Raw genomic sequence first — 16,978 nt, forward strand, 5'->3', positions numbered from 1 at the left:
TCTACCTTCAACGACCACAGGTTGGGACCTGTGGGTTGGTGAGAAATGCCCTTCTCTTTCCATTTTCCCCTGGCCTAGTTGAAGGATTCCACCCCACCCCCCCATCCCCTCTGAAGAAAACAGCAGTGGCAGCTCTCCTTTCAGGCTCGCAGGGCGCTTGCCAGCTCCTATATCTCTTTGGTTTGAGCGGGAGTGAAACGTTTCATTTGAGACTATTTCACACCTGCAAAAGAGAAGTGGATTGGCACAGCAACGATGGGCTCGCACGTAAGAGTAATTGTGAGGATGGTGCAGGGCTGGGCAGTGTTACCTTCTGTTACACATAATGTTGCTACTCAGCTGTACCTAACAACAACAACATAGGTGTGGAGAAGTTGCAAGGAACACACCAAGCACGCAGCAGGCTCTTCCTGGGGTCTCGGCGTGCTGACACTGGTCCCTTCCTGGGTGTGTACATTGTGGGGTAAACAAGCAAATAAAAACTCCCCTCCAGGTGATACCCACCCAGAGCAGCCCACAGGACAGCTAGAACTGCCCCATAGGGTTTCTAAGGCTGTCCATTTTTGAGGGGGCAGCAGCTTCATTTTTCCTCCTCTGGAGTGGCTGATGGGTTTGAGCCACTGTACTTTTGGTAGGCAGCCAAATGCTTAACCCATGGTGCTCCCAGACTTTATTGTGGGGTTAAAAAGAACAAAGCAAACTCGCTGCCACTGCATTGATTCAGAACCATAGTGGCCCTCTAGGACAGGGTAAAACTGCCCCTGTGGGTTTCAGAGACTCACTCTGTACTGGAATAGAGGGCTCGCCTTGTCTTTCTCCAGAGGAATGGCTCGTGGTTTCTAACTGCTGACAGTGTGGTTAGTCACCTCCCTTGTATTCACTGCACCATCGGGGCTCCTTTGTAGAATAAAGGGCCTATTTAAAGGTGACTTCAGCCCTTGGCTCTGGAGAAATAGCCCTTGGAGTCATCGGGATCCTTTTATCTGGGGATTCTGGGCCACACTAAAGGATTTGTCTGGCTAGGGTGAATGGCCAGACCAGCAATTTACCTCCTGAGGAGACCTGGTTTGGTGAACCTCAAGGTACTGGCACAGAATGAGACGTAGAGAGCTTTCTAGTTGGGAGATGTACCCTCTCTGAGACAGGCCACTGCACCCTGGGGACTTTCCCAGAAAACATCTATGACTCTCTTAGAAAAAATTTATCTTCCACGAGTTCCAGAATCTAGTGAATTAACACATCCAAGAACTGTGTCTTCTTAACTTGTAAGCGCCCAGCCCCTATGGCTCAGGACAGAGAGCGAGAGTGTGCCAACGTCAGGAGTGATGAAGTAGTGGGAAGGCAGGGATGTGACATACTGTGGACTGCCAGAACAGCGAACCACATCTTGGAGGAAGTCCAGCCCCAATGTTCCTTAGAAGCTAGAATGGTGAAACTTTGTCTCAACATACTTTGGACATGTTATAAGGAGGGATCAGTCCCTGGAAAAGGACTTCCTGCTTGGTAGAGGGTCAGTGGAAAAAAGGAAGACCTGTCGTGAGATGGATTGGCACCATGGCTACAACAGTGGGCTCAGACGTAACAATTGGGGGAAGGAGACTCCATCCCCACATCTGCCCAACCATTATTCTTGAAGGCAGAGGTCAGAAATGCTCCACCCTCCATCCTGCTTTATTACAATACAAATTGCCCCTCCTGGCTTCTTAACTTGTTTCAGTGGCAACACCAAACTCACAGACAATACTCAGCATGATGATGGTTGACTAGGGAGGGGTAGACAGGTTACCACAAGTCCGCATCCATCCGAAATCTCAACAATACAGTTCTTTTGTCTGCGGCAGCACTTCTCAAGCAGCCAGCAGGCACATCTTCTGGTTCTCCGTTTCTTAGCCGTGTGTCCTCTTGGCCTCTGCCCATTTGTTTAAGCATTACAGAGCTGCTTTAGGGCTGATAAATGCCTAAAGGGCAGCTCACTCTTTGAACCAGTTTCCTGCCTGAAGCACTCAGCTTTACTTCTTCCTTGGGCTGAGAAGCCCACCCACGGCCCAGTGTGCCAATGTATGCCACTGCCTCCTCTCAGGGCAAGGATCTCTGACATACGTTTTTCACTCTTGCCGCCTCTTTCTTGATGGTCATGAGATTCTCTGTTCCTGTTTCTGAGATGGCTCACTTATGCCCAGTGGAGTGGCAAAACGGACCGATTCCCAGTTAGAGTCTCTATGTGTCTTATTTGCATGCTCCCCACCCAGTCATTTGGTGGGTGTTATAAAGACTATAGATCGAAGAGTCATACCCAGTAATTTCACTTGACTCTAGAGGTCAGCTGCATGGGTGAGGGGGTGGGACCCCAGTTGATGTTGTTGTGGGGTGCCTGGGCAAGGTACAGGCCCCATTCCCCAGCCCCATGGGTGAGGGTGGTGAGAGGAGATGCAGCAGGTGGTAGAGGTGAGGGTTTGGACACAGCAGCGCCAGGTTGTAGAGCTTGTAGGAAGAGTTGCTCAGCGAAGTCAGGGCAACCTCTGCCCTCACCCCAGTGCCTTTTTTGGTTGGGGGTGTGTTTAGCGCTGATGGGTGTAGTGCCTTACTTTTTTGCAGAAAACATTATATAGAGTGCTTAAAAACAGGAAGGAGGTTCCCGATCTCAGCCCAGAGAAGGCCATGTCTGCCATCCTGACGTGTTTCCTCCAGTGCTGTTGCCGTGTGCTTGTAGCTTCACACATCCTGGTTTTAAATGGGCAGGAGTAAGAGATGCTGCATGTGGGTTCCAGTTCAGACGCGCACCAGTGTGGAGGGTTGCAACCAAGTCCTCTCAACAGTGCACTTGTCGTGATCTCATTGGGGTGGCTAAAAAAAGATGTGTATGCTTAAGAAAGCTTAGCTCAAAGATCACCTCGCGCAAACAACTACAGTATTTACTCAAGTATAAGCTGAGCTTTTCAGCACATTACTTTTTATTGAGTTTTACCTTGTAGAGGTTTTTTTTAAATCATTTTATTGGGGGCTCGTACAACTCTTATCACAGTCCATACATACATCCATTGTCTTAAGCACATTTGTACATATGTTGCCATCATCGTTTTCAAAGCATTTTCTTTCTACTTGAGCCTTTGGTATCCCTTGATAATCTACAAATTATTATGATTTTTTCATGTCTTTCACTGTCAGATGTCTTCCTCCCCCCCTTGTCTGTTGTCCTGGGAGGGGGTTATAGATAAGTTATTGTGATCGGTTCCCCCTTTCTTCCCTGACCTTCCCCTTACCCTCCTGGTATGGCTACTCCCAATATGGGTCCTGAGGAGTTTATCTGTCCTATATTCCCTGTGTTTCCAGCTCTCATCTGTACCCATGTACATGCTCTGGTCTAGCCAGATGTATAAGGCAGAATTAGGGTCATGATAGTGGGGGCACAGAAGCATTAAAGAACCAGAGAAAAGCTGTATGTGTCATCGGTGCTGCACTGACTAGCCCCTCTTCTCCCCACCACCCTTCTGTAAGGGGATGTCAACTGCTTACAGGTGGGCTTTGGGCCTTCACTCGGTACCCCCTGCTCCCATCCACATTATGATTTTTTGCTCTGGGTCTTTGATGCCTGATACCTGATCTCATCGACACCTTGTGATCACACAGGCTGGTGTGCTTCTTCCATGTGGGCTTTGTTGCTGCTCAGCTAGATGGCCGCTTATTTTTCTTCAAGCCTTTAAGACCCCAGATGCTATATCTTTTGATAGCCGGGCACCATCAGCTTTCTTCACCACGTTTGTTTATTTACCTGCTTTGTCTTCAGTGATCGTTTCTCAGAGTGCTGGGTTATTAGAACAAAGTGTTCTTGTGTCAAGGGAGTGTGTGAGTAGACCCAATGTCCATCTTCACATTTTTTTAATGTAGTTTTTGTGGTAAAATTAGGTGCCTCGGCTGATAATCAGGTTGGTTTATACTCGAGTATCTACGGTAATTTTTTCCACCAGTCTTAAGAAAAATTGACTTTAAAGTAGGCAATTTTATGGAATGAATTGGAACCAGAGGCAACTCTTGGGTCTACCAATAGGTTCCAGGGAGCAAGGCCCCTCACATCAGTTGCTTCCAAGAGGATTCCCCAGGCCCATTAAATTCAAGGCTGAGAGTTCAGCTCAGAGTTAGGGTAACTGTTTTGCAGGATTCCAAAGGACTAATCTTAATAGATAGTTACAAAAGGCAAGGGCTGCTCACAGAGGCTTTTTTAAGGGAGATCTTTGAAGAATATTGAAAATTGCATTGGTGAGGAAAAGGCCCAGAAGGTTGCACTGAGGAATTGTTGTCTGCCACGACAATGCACCTGCTTGTTCTTGGAACGAAGCAAGGGCTGTCCTATCAGAATTTCATTGGGAAATCTCACCCCATTCACCCTGGAGCCCCTATTTGCCCTTTCAGACGTCTTGTTGTTCCTAAATTCAAAGAATATTTCAAAGGAACATGATTTGAGTTCATCAAGGATGCCAAGCTTGGCTTTTTTTGTGGTGGTGTGAATCACAGAGGACAGAATTCTTCAGGGAAGGCTTAGAGAGATGACAGCACCGCCTTCAGAAAGGCCTAGATCCAGATGGGGGGTAAACAATAGCTTCCCATTTTAACGCTGCTGCAGCTGCTGCTGCTGCTGCCGTTAGGTCCCACCGAGTCAGCTCTGACTTGCACCCACCTTATGGTGAGCACTCTGTACTTCTTTTGTTTAATAAAAGTGTTTGTGAGGTTTTTTGGTAGTAATACTTTTTGACTTGGGGTTTATTGCTGTATGTATATGCTAAGGGGACTTTAGGGAGTTCATCAAGTTTAGGCTCTAAGTTCAGCTCAGCATTTCTCACAGGTTGGATTCTTGGGGGCTGGGGGCTCTTGCTGGGCTCTGCGCCTACAGCTCAGGCTCAGGGCACGTGGAGACCATACCCAGCAGATGTTTGGATGTAAGGGATTCTTCCAGACAGTTCTGCTCTGTTTGCTAGTTGTGGTTGTGCTGTGAAGGGCTGGACTGATTTCTTGTTAGGCATTTTCTGTTTGTTTAAAACTGTCTATTGTGAATTGGGTGAAGGTTTACAGACAGAGCATCAGTTTTATATCAACAATTCATTTCGCTTTTTGTCGCATCTCATCTATTGCAATCTTCTCAGTGTACCACTTCCTCTGTTTCCATTCTTCCTTCTTTCCCAAACCTCTGTACTTGGTCCTTGGGTCAGAGCTGCCCCTTTGATCTCAAGTGATTGATTATCTTAAGCTATGTATACCTCACTAGTGGCACTGCTCCCCTTCTAGCCCTGCCTTTTGCTTGGCTGAAAATTGAGCCTTGGGGTAAGTTCAGTTCCAAACCTGAAGGGTGATGAAAGGCCTTAGTCTTAGAGTTCTTTCAGTTTATCTGACCAGTTTGTTTCACGATTTTGAGTTTTACTCCACACTTTCCTCCCACACTACCCAGGACTTGCTAATGCCGTCTTGTGCAGAGCAGTGGGCACCATGTAGTTCTGCACTCCACATCGTGGAGACTGGTGTTTGTGTGGTCCATTGGTCTTTTATAGACTGGTTGTTGACATGTATCTTTGACTTTCTTCCATCCTTTCTTCTAGAGAAAGAGGAACCAGTAGGTTGCAGCTTGGATGGCTGCTCCTGTGCTTTTAAGATCCCTAGTTGGTACTCACCCAAGTAGGATGTAGACTATTGTGAACTATATTGTGTCAGCTGACCACGATGTCCCCCTAGACCAGTGGTTCTCAACCTTCCTAATGCTGCGACCCCTTAATACAGTTCCTCATGTGGTGGTGACCCCCAACCATTAAATTATTATTATTATTTTTAGAGTTTTTATTTATTATTATTATTTTAAAAATCATTTTATTGGGGACTCTTATAACATTCCATACATCAATTGTATCAAATATATTTGTACATATGGTGCCATCATCATTTCTAAAACATTTTCTTTCTACTTGAGTCCTTGATATCAGCTCCTCATTTCCCCCCTCCCTCTCCCACCCTCTCTCCGTCATGAAACCTTGATAAGTTATAGATTATTATTTTCATATCTTACATCATCCTCCTCTGTCACCTGTTACCTACTTTTCTGTTGTTTGTCCCCTTGGGAGGATTTATATGTTGATGGTTGTGATTGATTCTCCTTTTCTTTTCTTTTTTTTAATCATTTTATTAGGGGCTCATACAACTCTTATCACAATTCATCAATTGTGTAAAGCACATCTGTACATTCATTGCCCTCATCATTCTCAAAATATTTGCTCTCCATTTAGCCCTTGGCATCAGGTCTTCATTTTTCCCCTCCCTCCCCGTTCCCCCCTTCCCCCTCTCTCATGAGCCCTTGATAATTTATAAATTATTATTTAGTCATATCTTGCCCTGTCCGACATCTCCCTTCACCCACTTTTCTGTTGTCTGTCCCCCAGGGAGGAGGTCACATGCAGATCCTTATAATCGGTTCCCTCTTTCCAACCCACTTTCCCTCTACCCTCCCAGTATCGCCCCTCACACCACTGGTCCTGAAAGTATCATCTGCCCTGGATTCCCTGTGTTTCCAGTTCCTTTCTGTACCAGTGTACATCCTCTAGTCTAGCCAGACTTGCAAGGTAGAATTCGGATCATGATAGTGAGGGGGTGGGTGAGGAAGCATTTAGGAACTAGAGGAAAGTTGTATTTTTCATCAGTGCTATATCCCACCTTGACTGGCTCGTCTCCTCCCCTAGATCCCTCTGCAAGGGAATCTCCAGTGGCCGACAAATGGGCTTTGGGTCTCTACTCTGCACTCCCCCTACCCCCCTCATTCACTATGATAAGATTTTTTTTGTTCTGATGATGCCTTATACCTGATCCCTTCCACACCTCATTATCACACTGGCTGGTGTGCTTCTTCCATGCAGGCTTTGTTGCTTCTGAGCTAGATGGCTGCTTGTTTACCTTCAAGCTTTTAAGACCCCAGGTGCTATATCTTTTGATAGCCGGGCACCATCAACTTTCTTCACCACATTTGCTTATTCACCCACTTTGTCTTTAGCGGTTGCTTCGGGAAGGTGAGCATCATAAAATGCCAATTTAATAAAAGATAGTATTCTTGCATTGAGGGAGTACTTGGATTCTCCTTTTCTTTTCTAATCGTTTTATTAGGGGCTCATACAACTCTTATCACAGTACATACCTACATCCATTGTGTCAAGCATATTTGTACATTCATTGCCTTCATCATTCTTAAAACATTTGCTCTCCACCTAAGCCCCTGGCATTAGCTCCTCATTTTTTCCCCTTCTTGCCTGCTCCCCCCTCCCTCATGAACCCTTGATAATTTATAAATTATTATTTTGTCATGTCTTGCCCTGTCTGACGTCTCCCTTCACCCACTTTTCTGTTGTCCGTCCCCCAGCCATTAAATTATTTTCATTGCTCCTTCATAACTCCAATTTTGCTACTGTTATGAATCAGGTGACCCTTGTGAAAGGGTCATTCTACCCCCAAAGGGGCTGCGACCCACAGATTGAGAACTGCTGCCCTAGACGATGGTCCTGAGGTGGACAGTCCTTTAAGTAATGTTCTTTATTTTGTGAGGCAATTTATTTATCTACAAGGTGACTTGAGGATTTAGTTATAGTTCACGCTTTGAAGAGTGCCTCAGGGCAGTAGTCTCTGTGATTCCTCTGGGCTCAGTAGGTCTGCATTTGACTCACCCCTGCCTTCATTCAGGCCCCCTGTTTGCCCTCAGTGTGAAAGCACACTGTCCTGAAAAGTCTCCTGGTTTTGACAGGACTTCCTAACAGTCCCCTTTTAACATTCTCATCCAAAGACACGAGGAACAGGATGACTGGAAGGTGGCTGATGTGTCTTTTGCAACCAGGTTGCCCAGTGCCCTCCAGTTGTTGCCAGACATAGACCAAGGCAGCTCACTTTTCCCTTGCTCCAGATATGCCCATGCCCCACTTTCCCCAGCAGACCCTCTGCCCCATCTTTGCTGCCTGGGCAAGCCTGCTCTGGGAGGTGAGTGCCTTGGGAGCCAGGGCCTAAGACCTTCGATCTCACTCACAGTTCAGGAGCCAGGATTCTAGGTTGAGCAATCCGAGAGGGAGCAATGGAGTTGCCTCTTTCTGTCATATACCTCTCTGGCCAAAAAGCCTGCTCTCTGAGGTTTCTTCAGGGTTGCAGACCTGCCCCTGCCAGCTCCAAGTCTGCTATTTCAGCCGCTGAGATGGGTTGGTTTGGGGTTGGAACCACCATTGTATCTGAGGCAGCTGCAGGCTGGCTTTTCAGCACCAATGAGTGACTGCTCACTCACTCATTTGGTTCTCAGCTTGTCTGGTGTCGGGGAGACAGACACTGAAGGCAGGGGCTTTGTGGGCAAAGGCATGGTGGGCTCCATGCAGCACTGGGAACAGGCTGGAGAACCCAGCTGGGCCTCCAAGAGCATCTGGGCAGAACGCATCCATAGAGCATTTGCATAACATAGAATCCACACCATAGGCCATGTCAGGTTGTTCCAGGGTTTCTGACTTGGCCAAGTGTGTTTTGAAGAGGTGCTTCTTTCTGTCATCTCATAGTGACCCTATAGGATCAGTGAATGGCCACCCAGTGCCCAACCAGGGGCCCACCAGGTCAGAGGTCACCAGGCCTTTCTGCCACAGGGCTCCACCCACATCAGGCCTTACCCGGGTAGAACTGCCCTTCTGGGTCTCTGAGAGTGTCACTCTTTACAGGTGTAGAAAGCCCTTGTCTTTGAGGAACAGCTGGTGATTTCAAACTGCTGACCTTGGAGTAGCCACTACATCACCAGGCTTCTTCCTTCCTCTGCTAGGTGACTGGAGGAGACGGATGCACGTGCATGTTGACATTAGGGAAAAACAGAGTAGTCATACAATGGACTGCCAGAAGGAACAAATGTGTTTTGGAGAAAGTACAGTCAGAGTGCCCCTTAGAAAGGAGGATGGATGGGCGAGGCTTCATCTCACATGTTTTGGGCATGTGCTCAGGAGGGACCAGTCCCTGGGGAGGGCCATCGTGCTTGGTGGAGGGCCAGCGAGGAAGTGGACGACCTTCAATGAGATTAATTGGCACAGTGGCTGCAGCAGTGAGCTCAGACATCACCACGCTCGCCAGCATGGTGCAGGACCGGGCAGTGTTTTGTTCTGCTGTACTTAGTTGAAATAGGCTTGACAGGATCTCACAGCAGCAATGTGTTTGGACTGACTCCCTGGGTGGCGTAAACAGTTCAGTGCTCTAGGACTAGCCACAAGGTTGACACTTCAAACCGACCCAGAGGCACCTCAGAAGACCTTCCTGGTGGCAGTCTGCCTCTAAAGGTCACAACATGGACACCTTGATGGAGCAGTTTGACTCTGACACATGGAATCACAGAGAGTCCGCATTGACTTGGCGGCAGCTAATGAAAACAAGAGTGCATTTTCCCACGGACACGGTTCGGAAGGCCTAGGAGAAAAAGAGGGATGAGAACAGGAAAGAAACAGGAGGGATGGGATAAGTGGTTCTGTTAGGGTTTCTGGGATGGTTTGCCCAGGTTCTTGCTTCTCAGTGCTGAAAGAATTCACCCAGCAGAAGCACTTTTGTAAGTCCAAGTCACTTTTATGAGAGGAAGGGGCATTTCAGGTAGTACACAGTCTCCGGTCACATTCGTTATCCCAGGAAAGCATGGCTGAAAATGGCCAAGGGGTGGGTGGGGAAAACTACGTGTAAATGACTGTTAAGATGAGGCTGTGGAGCCAAAAGAAGTGTGCCGGAACCAAAAAGGAGCGCCTGCCGACAGAGAGTGAGCTCTGAGAGGAGCACACACGGGAGAGATCCTGCTCTCCGGCCTCAACAGGAAAGCCTGCTCTCAGTCGCTGGTTATCCCCTCCTACCAGCACCTTGCGGGTAGGAGGGCGTGGTTGAGGGGATTGGCTGATGTTAGGGCCTGAGTTTCGGCGCATGTGTGACTTAATGTTGCTGGTCACTAGTGTGCACACCCAGGCTGACCTTCACCTGCGCCTAGTTGACCTTGGTCTGAGCATGCCCAGCTTTGGATTGTCCCCATAAGCGTCTGAAGTGTGCCTGATTTCTTTCTAACCCCTTTATTGTGGTATGGCCAGCTAGTTTTTGTTTAATGTAGGCATTTAGTGGAGACCACCCCCTATCCCTGATCCTCCTTGCTGTCAGTGCCACATTGAAGGGTCTGCACTCGATGAGATCGAGCAAATTGGTCTGGGTTGCTGAATGGAAAACTAATGATCCACTCTGTAAACCTTCACCTCATCCACAATAGAAAGTGGACCCGCTTCCCTCCCCCAGAAACCCAGCCTCCCATCTACTTAAGGCACGGAGGGTTGTACAAGCCAGTAGACACAGGGTTGGCAGTTTAAAAACCACCCCCACCAGTGACTCTGGGGAAGAAAGGCCCGGTGTTTTGCTTCTGTAAAGAAAATAGCCCCCAACATCCCCCGTGGAACCAGTTCTAGTCAGAACACATTGAACCAACCTGACACTGACTAATGACCATGTTCTAGAAGTGAAGGCATACGATAGTTGACCTTTTACCTCTGACTGGGTTCCTTGAGTATGTTTTCAAGCTTCATCCCTTTGTGAGATGTTCTTCATGTGTGCATGCGCTCGAGCGCTCTCGCTGTCTTCTGTGTATTGAGTTGGGCTTTGGACCCACCTGGAGGCTTGTGTATCCCTGGAAGGCACTCTTGCCTTGGGAAGACCTGAGGTAGGACTTCCCATGGCCCGTTTGCCTTACAGAGCTGCTGTGGGAGCCAGGCCCCACCAGGCAGGCGTGGGAGCTGCCTGTCTTACTGGCCCTGCTACTTCTCGATGCACTGCTTAATGTCCTGTCTCGTGCCTGGCTCCCGCCCTAACCTGAGGGGTGACTGAAGGATGACCTCAGCAGCAGCTGCCAGGCTGGATCTGCTGGCTAGGCCCCCACAGTGGGTTGGGTGTTGTTGGGGGGGTGGGGCACACTGGGTAACACACTGGGTGCATAAACTTCTTCCCCCTTTTGTGTTTCAGCGAGGATGCCATGAGGAAGGCTGGTGTGGCCCACAATAAATCCAGCAAAGACATGGAGAGCCACGTGTTCCTGAAAGCCAAGACCCGGGTAAGGCCTGATGTGGGTGGAGCCCTGTGACAGAAAGGCCTGGTAACCTCTGACCTGGTGGGCCCCTGGTTGGGCACTGGGTGGCCATTTACTGATCCTGAGCTCTGTCGCTTTTACCTGTAGTTCCCTATCAACCTTTAAGGCTGCCCATGTTACAGGAAGGGCCTGATGCTGTGAAGACCCAGAGCACAGGCCCAGCCTTGCTCTACAACGCCTTCATCCAGGCTTGCTCATGGGTACCCTGTGGGCCTCCTTTAGATGACCTTTTGCTTTGGTTCTTTGGAAAAGCAGCTTGGATGATTTCCCCTGTATCTCTGACCGCTATCGTGGCCCTCATTCTTTGAAGAAGCAGCTTGGGAGTGATGTGAAAGGTTCTCCCCGGTGGTCTTCTACCCCAAACAGCTTGTGGCTTACACGATTGCCTGGCAAGGTGTGAACAACTTGATGAATGGGTTGCCATCTACCTTATGATTGGTCTGTTTGATGTACTCTATAAGGATTGGTCAATTTGCTATATAAATGGTAAATGACAAATACACCCATCAAGCTTGCAGGGACTGACTGCATCCTGGTCATGCTGGGAGGGCTGTGCTTTGAAATTGAGACAAGGAGTTGATTGCTGTAAGCAGCCAACCACACAGAAGCTGTTACAGAGCCATAATACCCCAGGGTCAAGGGCTATGTGGGTTGGGGACAGACAGGTGTCAGAGATGGACTGGCACGGTAGCTAGGACAAGTGGTAAATCTGGGATGTATTTGATCTTTGTCTCACAGGAGTTGGGGGTGGGGGCTCTGGTGCCACTGAGCTGCTAACTACAAGTCAGCAGTTTGAAACCACCAGCCACTCCACAGGAGGACAGGAGGTTGTACTGTAAAGAGTTATAGTCTCGGAAACCTACCTTACCTGTCCTGTAGGGTCGCTCCAAGTTGGCATCAAGTCAATGGCAACTCAAAGGTTGGAGTTTAGTCATAGGAGTTAATTCTGTGCTGATTCTTAGTTATGAATTATTTGCATTATATTTGCTACGGATTATTTGAATTCTACAAATTATTTGCATGTGTACAGTGTACTGATTTAAAATATAGAACTGGACAACCTTCAGGGTATTCAGAGCTGTGCAATCATTGCCGCAGTCTGAATGTTAGAGCATGTTTGTCTACCCCCTAAGAGACCCCCTGCATATTAGCAGTTACCCCTAAACCCCCCAGCCCTGCCAATAACTTCCATGTCTCTGGGTCAGTGAAAAAGAGGGAGATCCTCCATGAGACAGATGAGCACAGTGGACTCACACATGTTGATTGTGAGGATGAGACAGGTCTGGGCAGTGTCACTGTGAGTCATGAAATCATATCACGTGGGGTATTTTGACTGGCTCCTTTCACCTAACGTATTTTAAGATTCATCCATGAACCATGTTGAAACATTTTCAACACTATTCTTTTTCATTTTTGAATGATACGCCTTTGTATAGATAAGACCACATCTTGTTTATTCAGTCATCATTTGGGTTGTGCCCACTTTGGGGCTATTACCTATCATGCTACTGTGACCATTTGCGACCAGAGTTTGTGTGGACATTGTTTTCATAGGCGTGGAGTGGCTGGGTCATATAACTATATTTAGGTTTTTGAGGAATTGCTAGACCATTATCCAAAACAATTACACCATTTCACATAACTGTTAGCTGCATATAAGGAACCCTGATGGATCAGGGACTTACGTATTGAGCTGCCAACCACAAGGTCAGCAGTGTGGACCCATTAGTTCCTCCATGTGAGAAAGACGAGGCTATCTGTCTATCCCGCAAGGTTTAGTCTTAGAAACCAAAGGGGCACACGGAAGAAGCACACCAGCCTGTGCGATCACGAGGTGTCAAAGGGATCAGGTATAAGGCATCATCCAAAAAAAAAAAAGTACCATAGTGAATGAAGGGGGAAGTGCAGAGTGGAGACCCAAAGCCCATTTGTCGGCCAAGGGAGATCCCCTCACAGAGGGGTCTAGGGGAGGACATAAGTCAGTCAGGGTGCGATGTAGCACCGATGAAGAACACAGCTTTCCCCCAGATCCTGGGTGCTTCCTCCCCCCAACTGCCATGATCCAAATTCTACCTTGCAGGACTGGATAGGGCAGAGGTTGTACACTGGTGCATATGAGGGCTGGAGGCACAGGGAATCCAGGGTGGATGATACCTTCAGGACCAGGAGTGTGAGGGGCGATGCTGGGAGAGTAGAGGGTGAGTGGGTTGGAAAGGGGGAACTGATTACAAGGATCCACATGTGACCTCCTCCTGGGAGATGGATGGCAGAGAAGGGGGGGAAGGGAGACTCCGGATAGGGCAAGATATGACAAAATAACAATCTGTGGATTATCAAGGGCTCATGAGGGAGGGGCGAATGGGGAGGGAGGGGGGAAAAAGAGGACCTGATGCAAAGGGCTTAAGTGGAGAGCAAATGCTTTGAGAATGATTAGGGCAGGGAATGTGCAGATGTGCTTTATACAATTGATGTGTGTTTATGTGTGGATTGTGATAAGAGTTGTATGAGACCCTAATAAAATGTTTAAAAAAAGAAAAACCACAGGGGCAGTTCTACTCTGCCTCTAGTGTTTCGCTAAGTTGGAATCCTCCATGGCAGCGAGTTTGGTTTGGTTGGTGACCCTCAATTTCTCCAACTCCTTACCAACACTTGTTACTGTTCAGCTTGTTAATTCTAGACATCTAATTAGTTGTGAGATGCTTTTGATTTGCATTCCCTGATGACTAGGGATGTGGAGCATCTTATTCTATACTTTTTGACCTTTTGTCTGCCTTCCCTGGAGGAATGTCTTTACAGTTCCCTAGTTTATACTTTGGTTGAGTAGTTTTAAAAATTTATTTTATTATTGAGTTAAACAAGAGTTCTTTACATATGTTCTAGATACAAGTCTTGTAAGAGAAATCATTTGCAAATACTTTCAGGGATAGGGTGTTTTTCTGTTTTGTTTGCTTGTATTTTTTATAAACAAAGTACTTAAGTGTAATAAAAGCCAAACCCATTCCCGTTGAGTTGATTCTGATGCACACCAGCACAGAGCTGCTCCACAGGGTTTCCAGGGCTGTCAATCACTGCAAAAGCAAATGGTCTCATCTTTCTCCCCCAGAGTGGCCGGTGGGTTTAAACTTAAACTGTCAACCCAAGTGTCAGCCCAACGCTTAACCCACTGTTCCACCAAGGTTCCTTTTTAAAACATTATTATTAATTGGGAGTTAATACATATACAATTCCATAGTTCACTCACATCAAGCAGTATTGTATGGTTGGTACCACAGTTTCCAAACGTTCTTTTTTTCCCCCCTGGACTTCCTGACGTCATCTCCCTCTTACCCCACTCCCCTCATCACCCTCAAACCCTTATTCAACTTGCTGCCCGTATAAATCCATCAATCAAAAAACATACACACAACTTCAAGAGAGTGACCCACCCCCAATGATACAACACCTCTGAGATAAACCCTAATATGAACAAACCGAAGCAAAACAAAAACACAGAGTGAGAACCAGATCAGGTCCAGCGTGCACCAGAGGGTCGGGGTGGGTGGGCGGGGGGGGGGGGGGGCGCAGGGATCAACTGACAAAAGTTGTAACGGTTCCAGTCAGGTTTATCCTTTGACCCACTGGACTCATCTCTCCAGGGCACTCTGTGTAGTATGTCTGAGCCCATGGTGCAGTCACTGTGTCATCCATCTCATGGAGGGCCTTCTTTTTTGCTGCTCCTCCTTTTTACCAAGTATGTTGTCCTTCTCCAGGGTCGGATCTCCCCTGATAACATGTTCAAAAGTATGTGAGACGAAGTCTCACCATCCTTGCCTCAGTCAGTGGTTCTCAACCTTCCTAATGCCGTGACCCTTTAATATAGCTCCTCATGTGGTGGTGACCCCCAACCATAAAATTATTTTCGTTGCTACTTCATCACTGGAATTTTGCTGCTGTTATGAATTGGGTGACCCCCGTGAAAGGGTTGTTTGACCCCCCAAAGGGGTCGTGACCCACAGGTTGAGAACCGCTGCTTTCAGGAGCATGCTGGCTGTACTTCTAAGACAGTCTTGTTTGTTCTCTTGGCAGTGCATGGTACTTTCAATATTCATCCATGCACCATTGTTCAAATGCATCAATTTTTCTTCAGTTTTCCATAGTCAATGTCCAACTTTCACATGCACAGAAGGCCATTGAAAATAACATGGCTGGGCTTAGGTGTACCTTAGTCCTCAAAATAACATCCTTTTTTTTTTTGTCATCTTAAAGAGGTTTTGTGCGGCAGATTTACCTAATGTCGTGCATTACTTGATCGCTTGACGGCTGCTTCCATGAGCATTGATTGTGGATCCAAGCAGGTTGAAATCCTTGACAACGTCAATCTTGTCTCCGTGTATCATGATGTCACCTATCGATCCAGTGGTGAGGATTCCGGTTTTCTTTACATGGAGTTGTGATCCATCCTGAAGGCTGCCATCCTTGATCTTCATCAGCAAGTGCTTCACATTCTCACTCTCAGCAAGTCAGCCTGCAACATCTGCATATCAGGTTGTTGATAAGTTTCCTCCAATTCTGATGCTTCTTATGACCCAGCTTCTCCGATGATTTTTCTCAGCACACAGATTGACACACACCTTTTCTGATTGAAAACGATGCAGTGCCTTGTTATTTCACACAACTGCCTCTCGATCCATGTACAGGTTCCACAGGAGCACAATGAAATGTTCTAGAATTCCCAATCTTCTCTGTGCATAGTTTGTTATAATCCATATTCAACAAAACCCAAGTAAACATCCTTTTGACATCCTTTGTTTTCAGCCAAGATCCATCGGGATCAGCAATGGTATTCCTTCCAATCCTCCTCTGAATCCTGCCTGAACCCCTGCCAGTGTACTGCTGTACCCGATGTTGGATGATCTTGGCTATAGGTGCTATCGGTCTGTAATGTGAACATTCTCTCGGGTCACCTGGTGCACTAGTAGGTGGTTATTTTCATGGTATCCCAGGGTTGTGCCAACAGTTCAGACAGACTAACTAAAAGTTTGTCCTTCAAATTCACCAAGAAACAACCTGAAAGGCCTGGCCATCACTCTGGAAACATCAGCTCTGGAGAAGCCTGTGGAAGGCAGTTCTACTCTGACACAGGTGGGGTCCCCACGAGTCAGATTCACTCGGCAGTGTTGGTATTGTTCACAGTATTTCAAGGACTCGGATGAGGGCTTTGAGAACTGCCTCAGCCTTTGGAATAGCCTTTCTGGAAGATCAGCTCTTCTGTTGGTCTCACTGGTCCCTCATAAGGAGGAATCTGCAAGCCCTCGGGCAGTGAGGCTGGCAGACCTGTGTGGTGGTCCCTGCACATGCACACAGCGCCTGCCATGTTTCTAACAGTGTAGCCTAGGACTAGACTCAATCCTGTAGGAGGCACATCAGGCTCCCCCCACCCCTCCCCTCCCCTCCCCTCCCCTCCCAAACCCCTTCTTTGTGATGCCTTTGGGTCTAAACAGTTGCAGTCTGTGAACCAATCCCCTACTCCCGAGGTGACAGCCTTGGCAAATTAGAGAAGTATTTATGAGAGGGGCTTGGGGATTGTCCACAAAGCTTTCCTAGAAACCACCCTTTTGCTTCCTGCCCAAGCTCTGCCTATGCACAGGTGTCGGAGGGACCATCTTAGCTGAGGAACATTTGTTCCCTGCCCTTCCCTCCTGAGACCTAGCAGGACAATTGTGGAGGATGAAAATGCTTTGGCCCTAGAACAGGGGAAGAGTCAGGGTATCTTTTCCTCTTCTGGACTCCAGAAGGATATGCAAGGGAGTTAACCTTCTCTTAGAATCCAGACAAGCCTGCTGGTCTAGAAGCGCCTCAGGGCAGTAA

At 47.6% G+C, this 16,978-nt stretch overlaps 1 protein-coding gene across 3 annotated transcripts in view; it reads left to right on the top strand.

Annotated features, from left to right (window-relative positions):
* MED15 (mediator complex subunit 15) overlaps window positions 1-16,978 on the top strand; it is a 49,400-nt gene that overhangs the window by 3,798 nt on the left and 28,624 nt on the right. For all 3 annotated transcript variants that reach the window (XM_075535004.1, XM_075535005.1, XM_075535006.1), the window contains exon 2: window positions 11,008-11,095. In XM_075535004.1, coding sequence (XP_075391119.1) covers window positions 11,008-11,095 — 88 coding nt within the window. The remainder of the gene's footprint in view (window positions 1-11,007; window positions 11,096-16,978) is intronic.

The sequence above is a fragment of the Tenrec ecaudatus genome, chromosome 16, assembly GCF_050624435.1.
Source record: "Tenrec ecaudatus isolate mTenEca1 chromosome 16, mTenEca1.hap1, whole genome shotgun sequence".
NCBI lineage: Eukaryota > Metazoa > Chordata > Mammalia > Afrosoricida > Tenrecidae > Tenrec > Tenrec ecaudatus.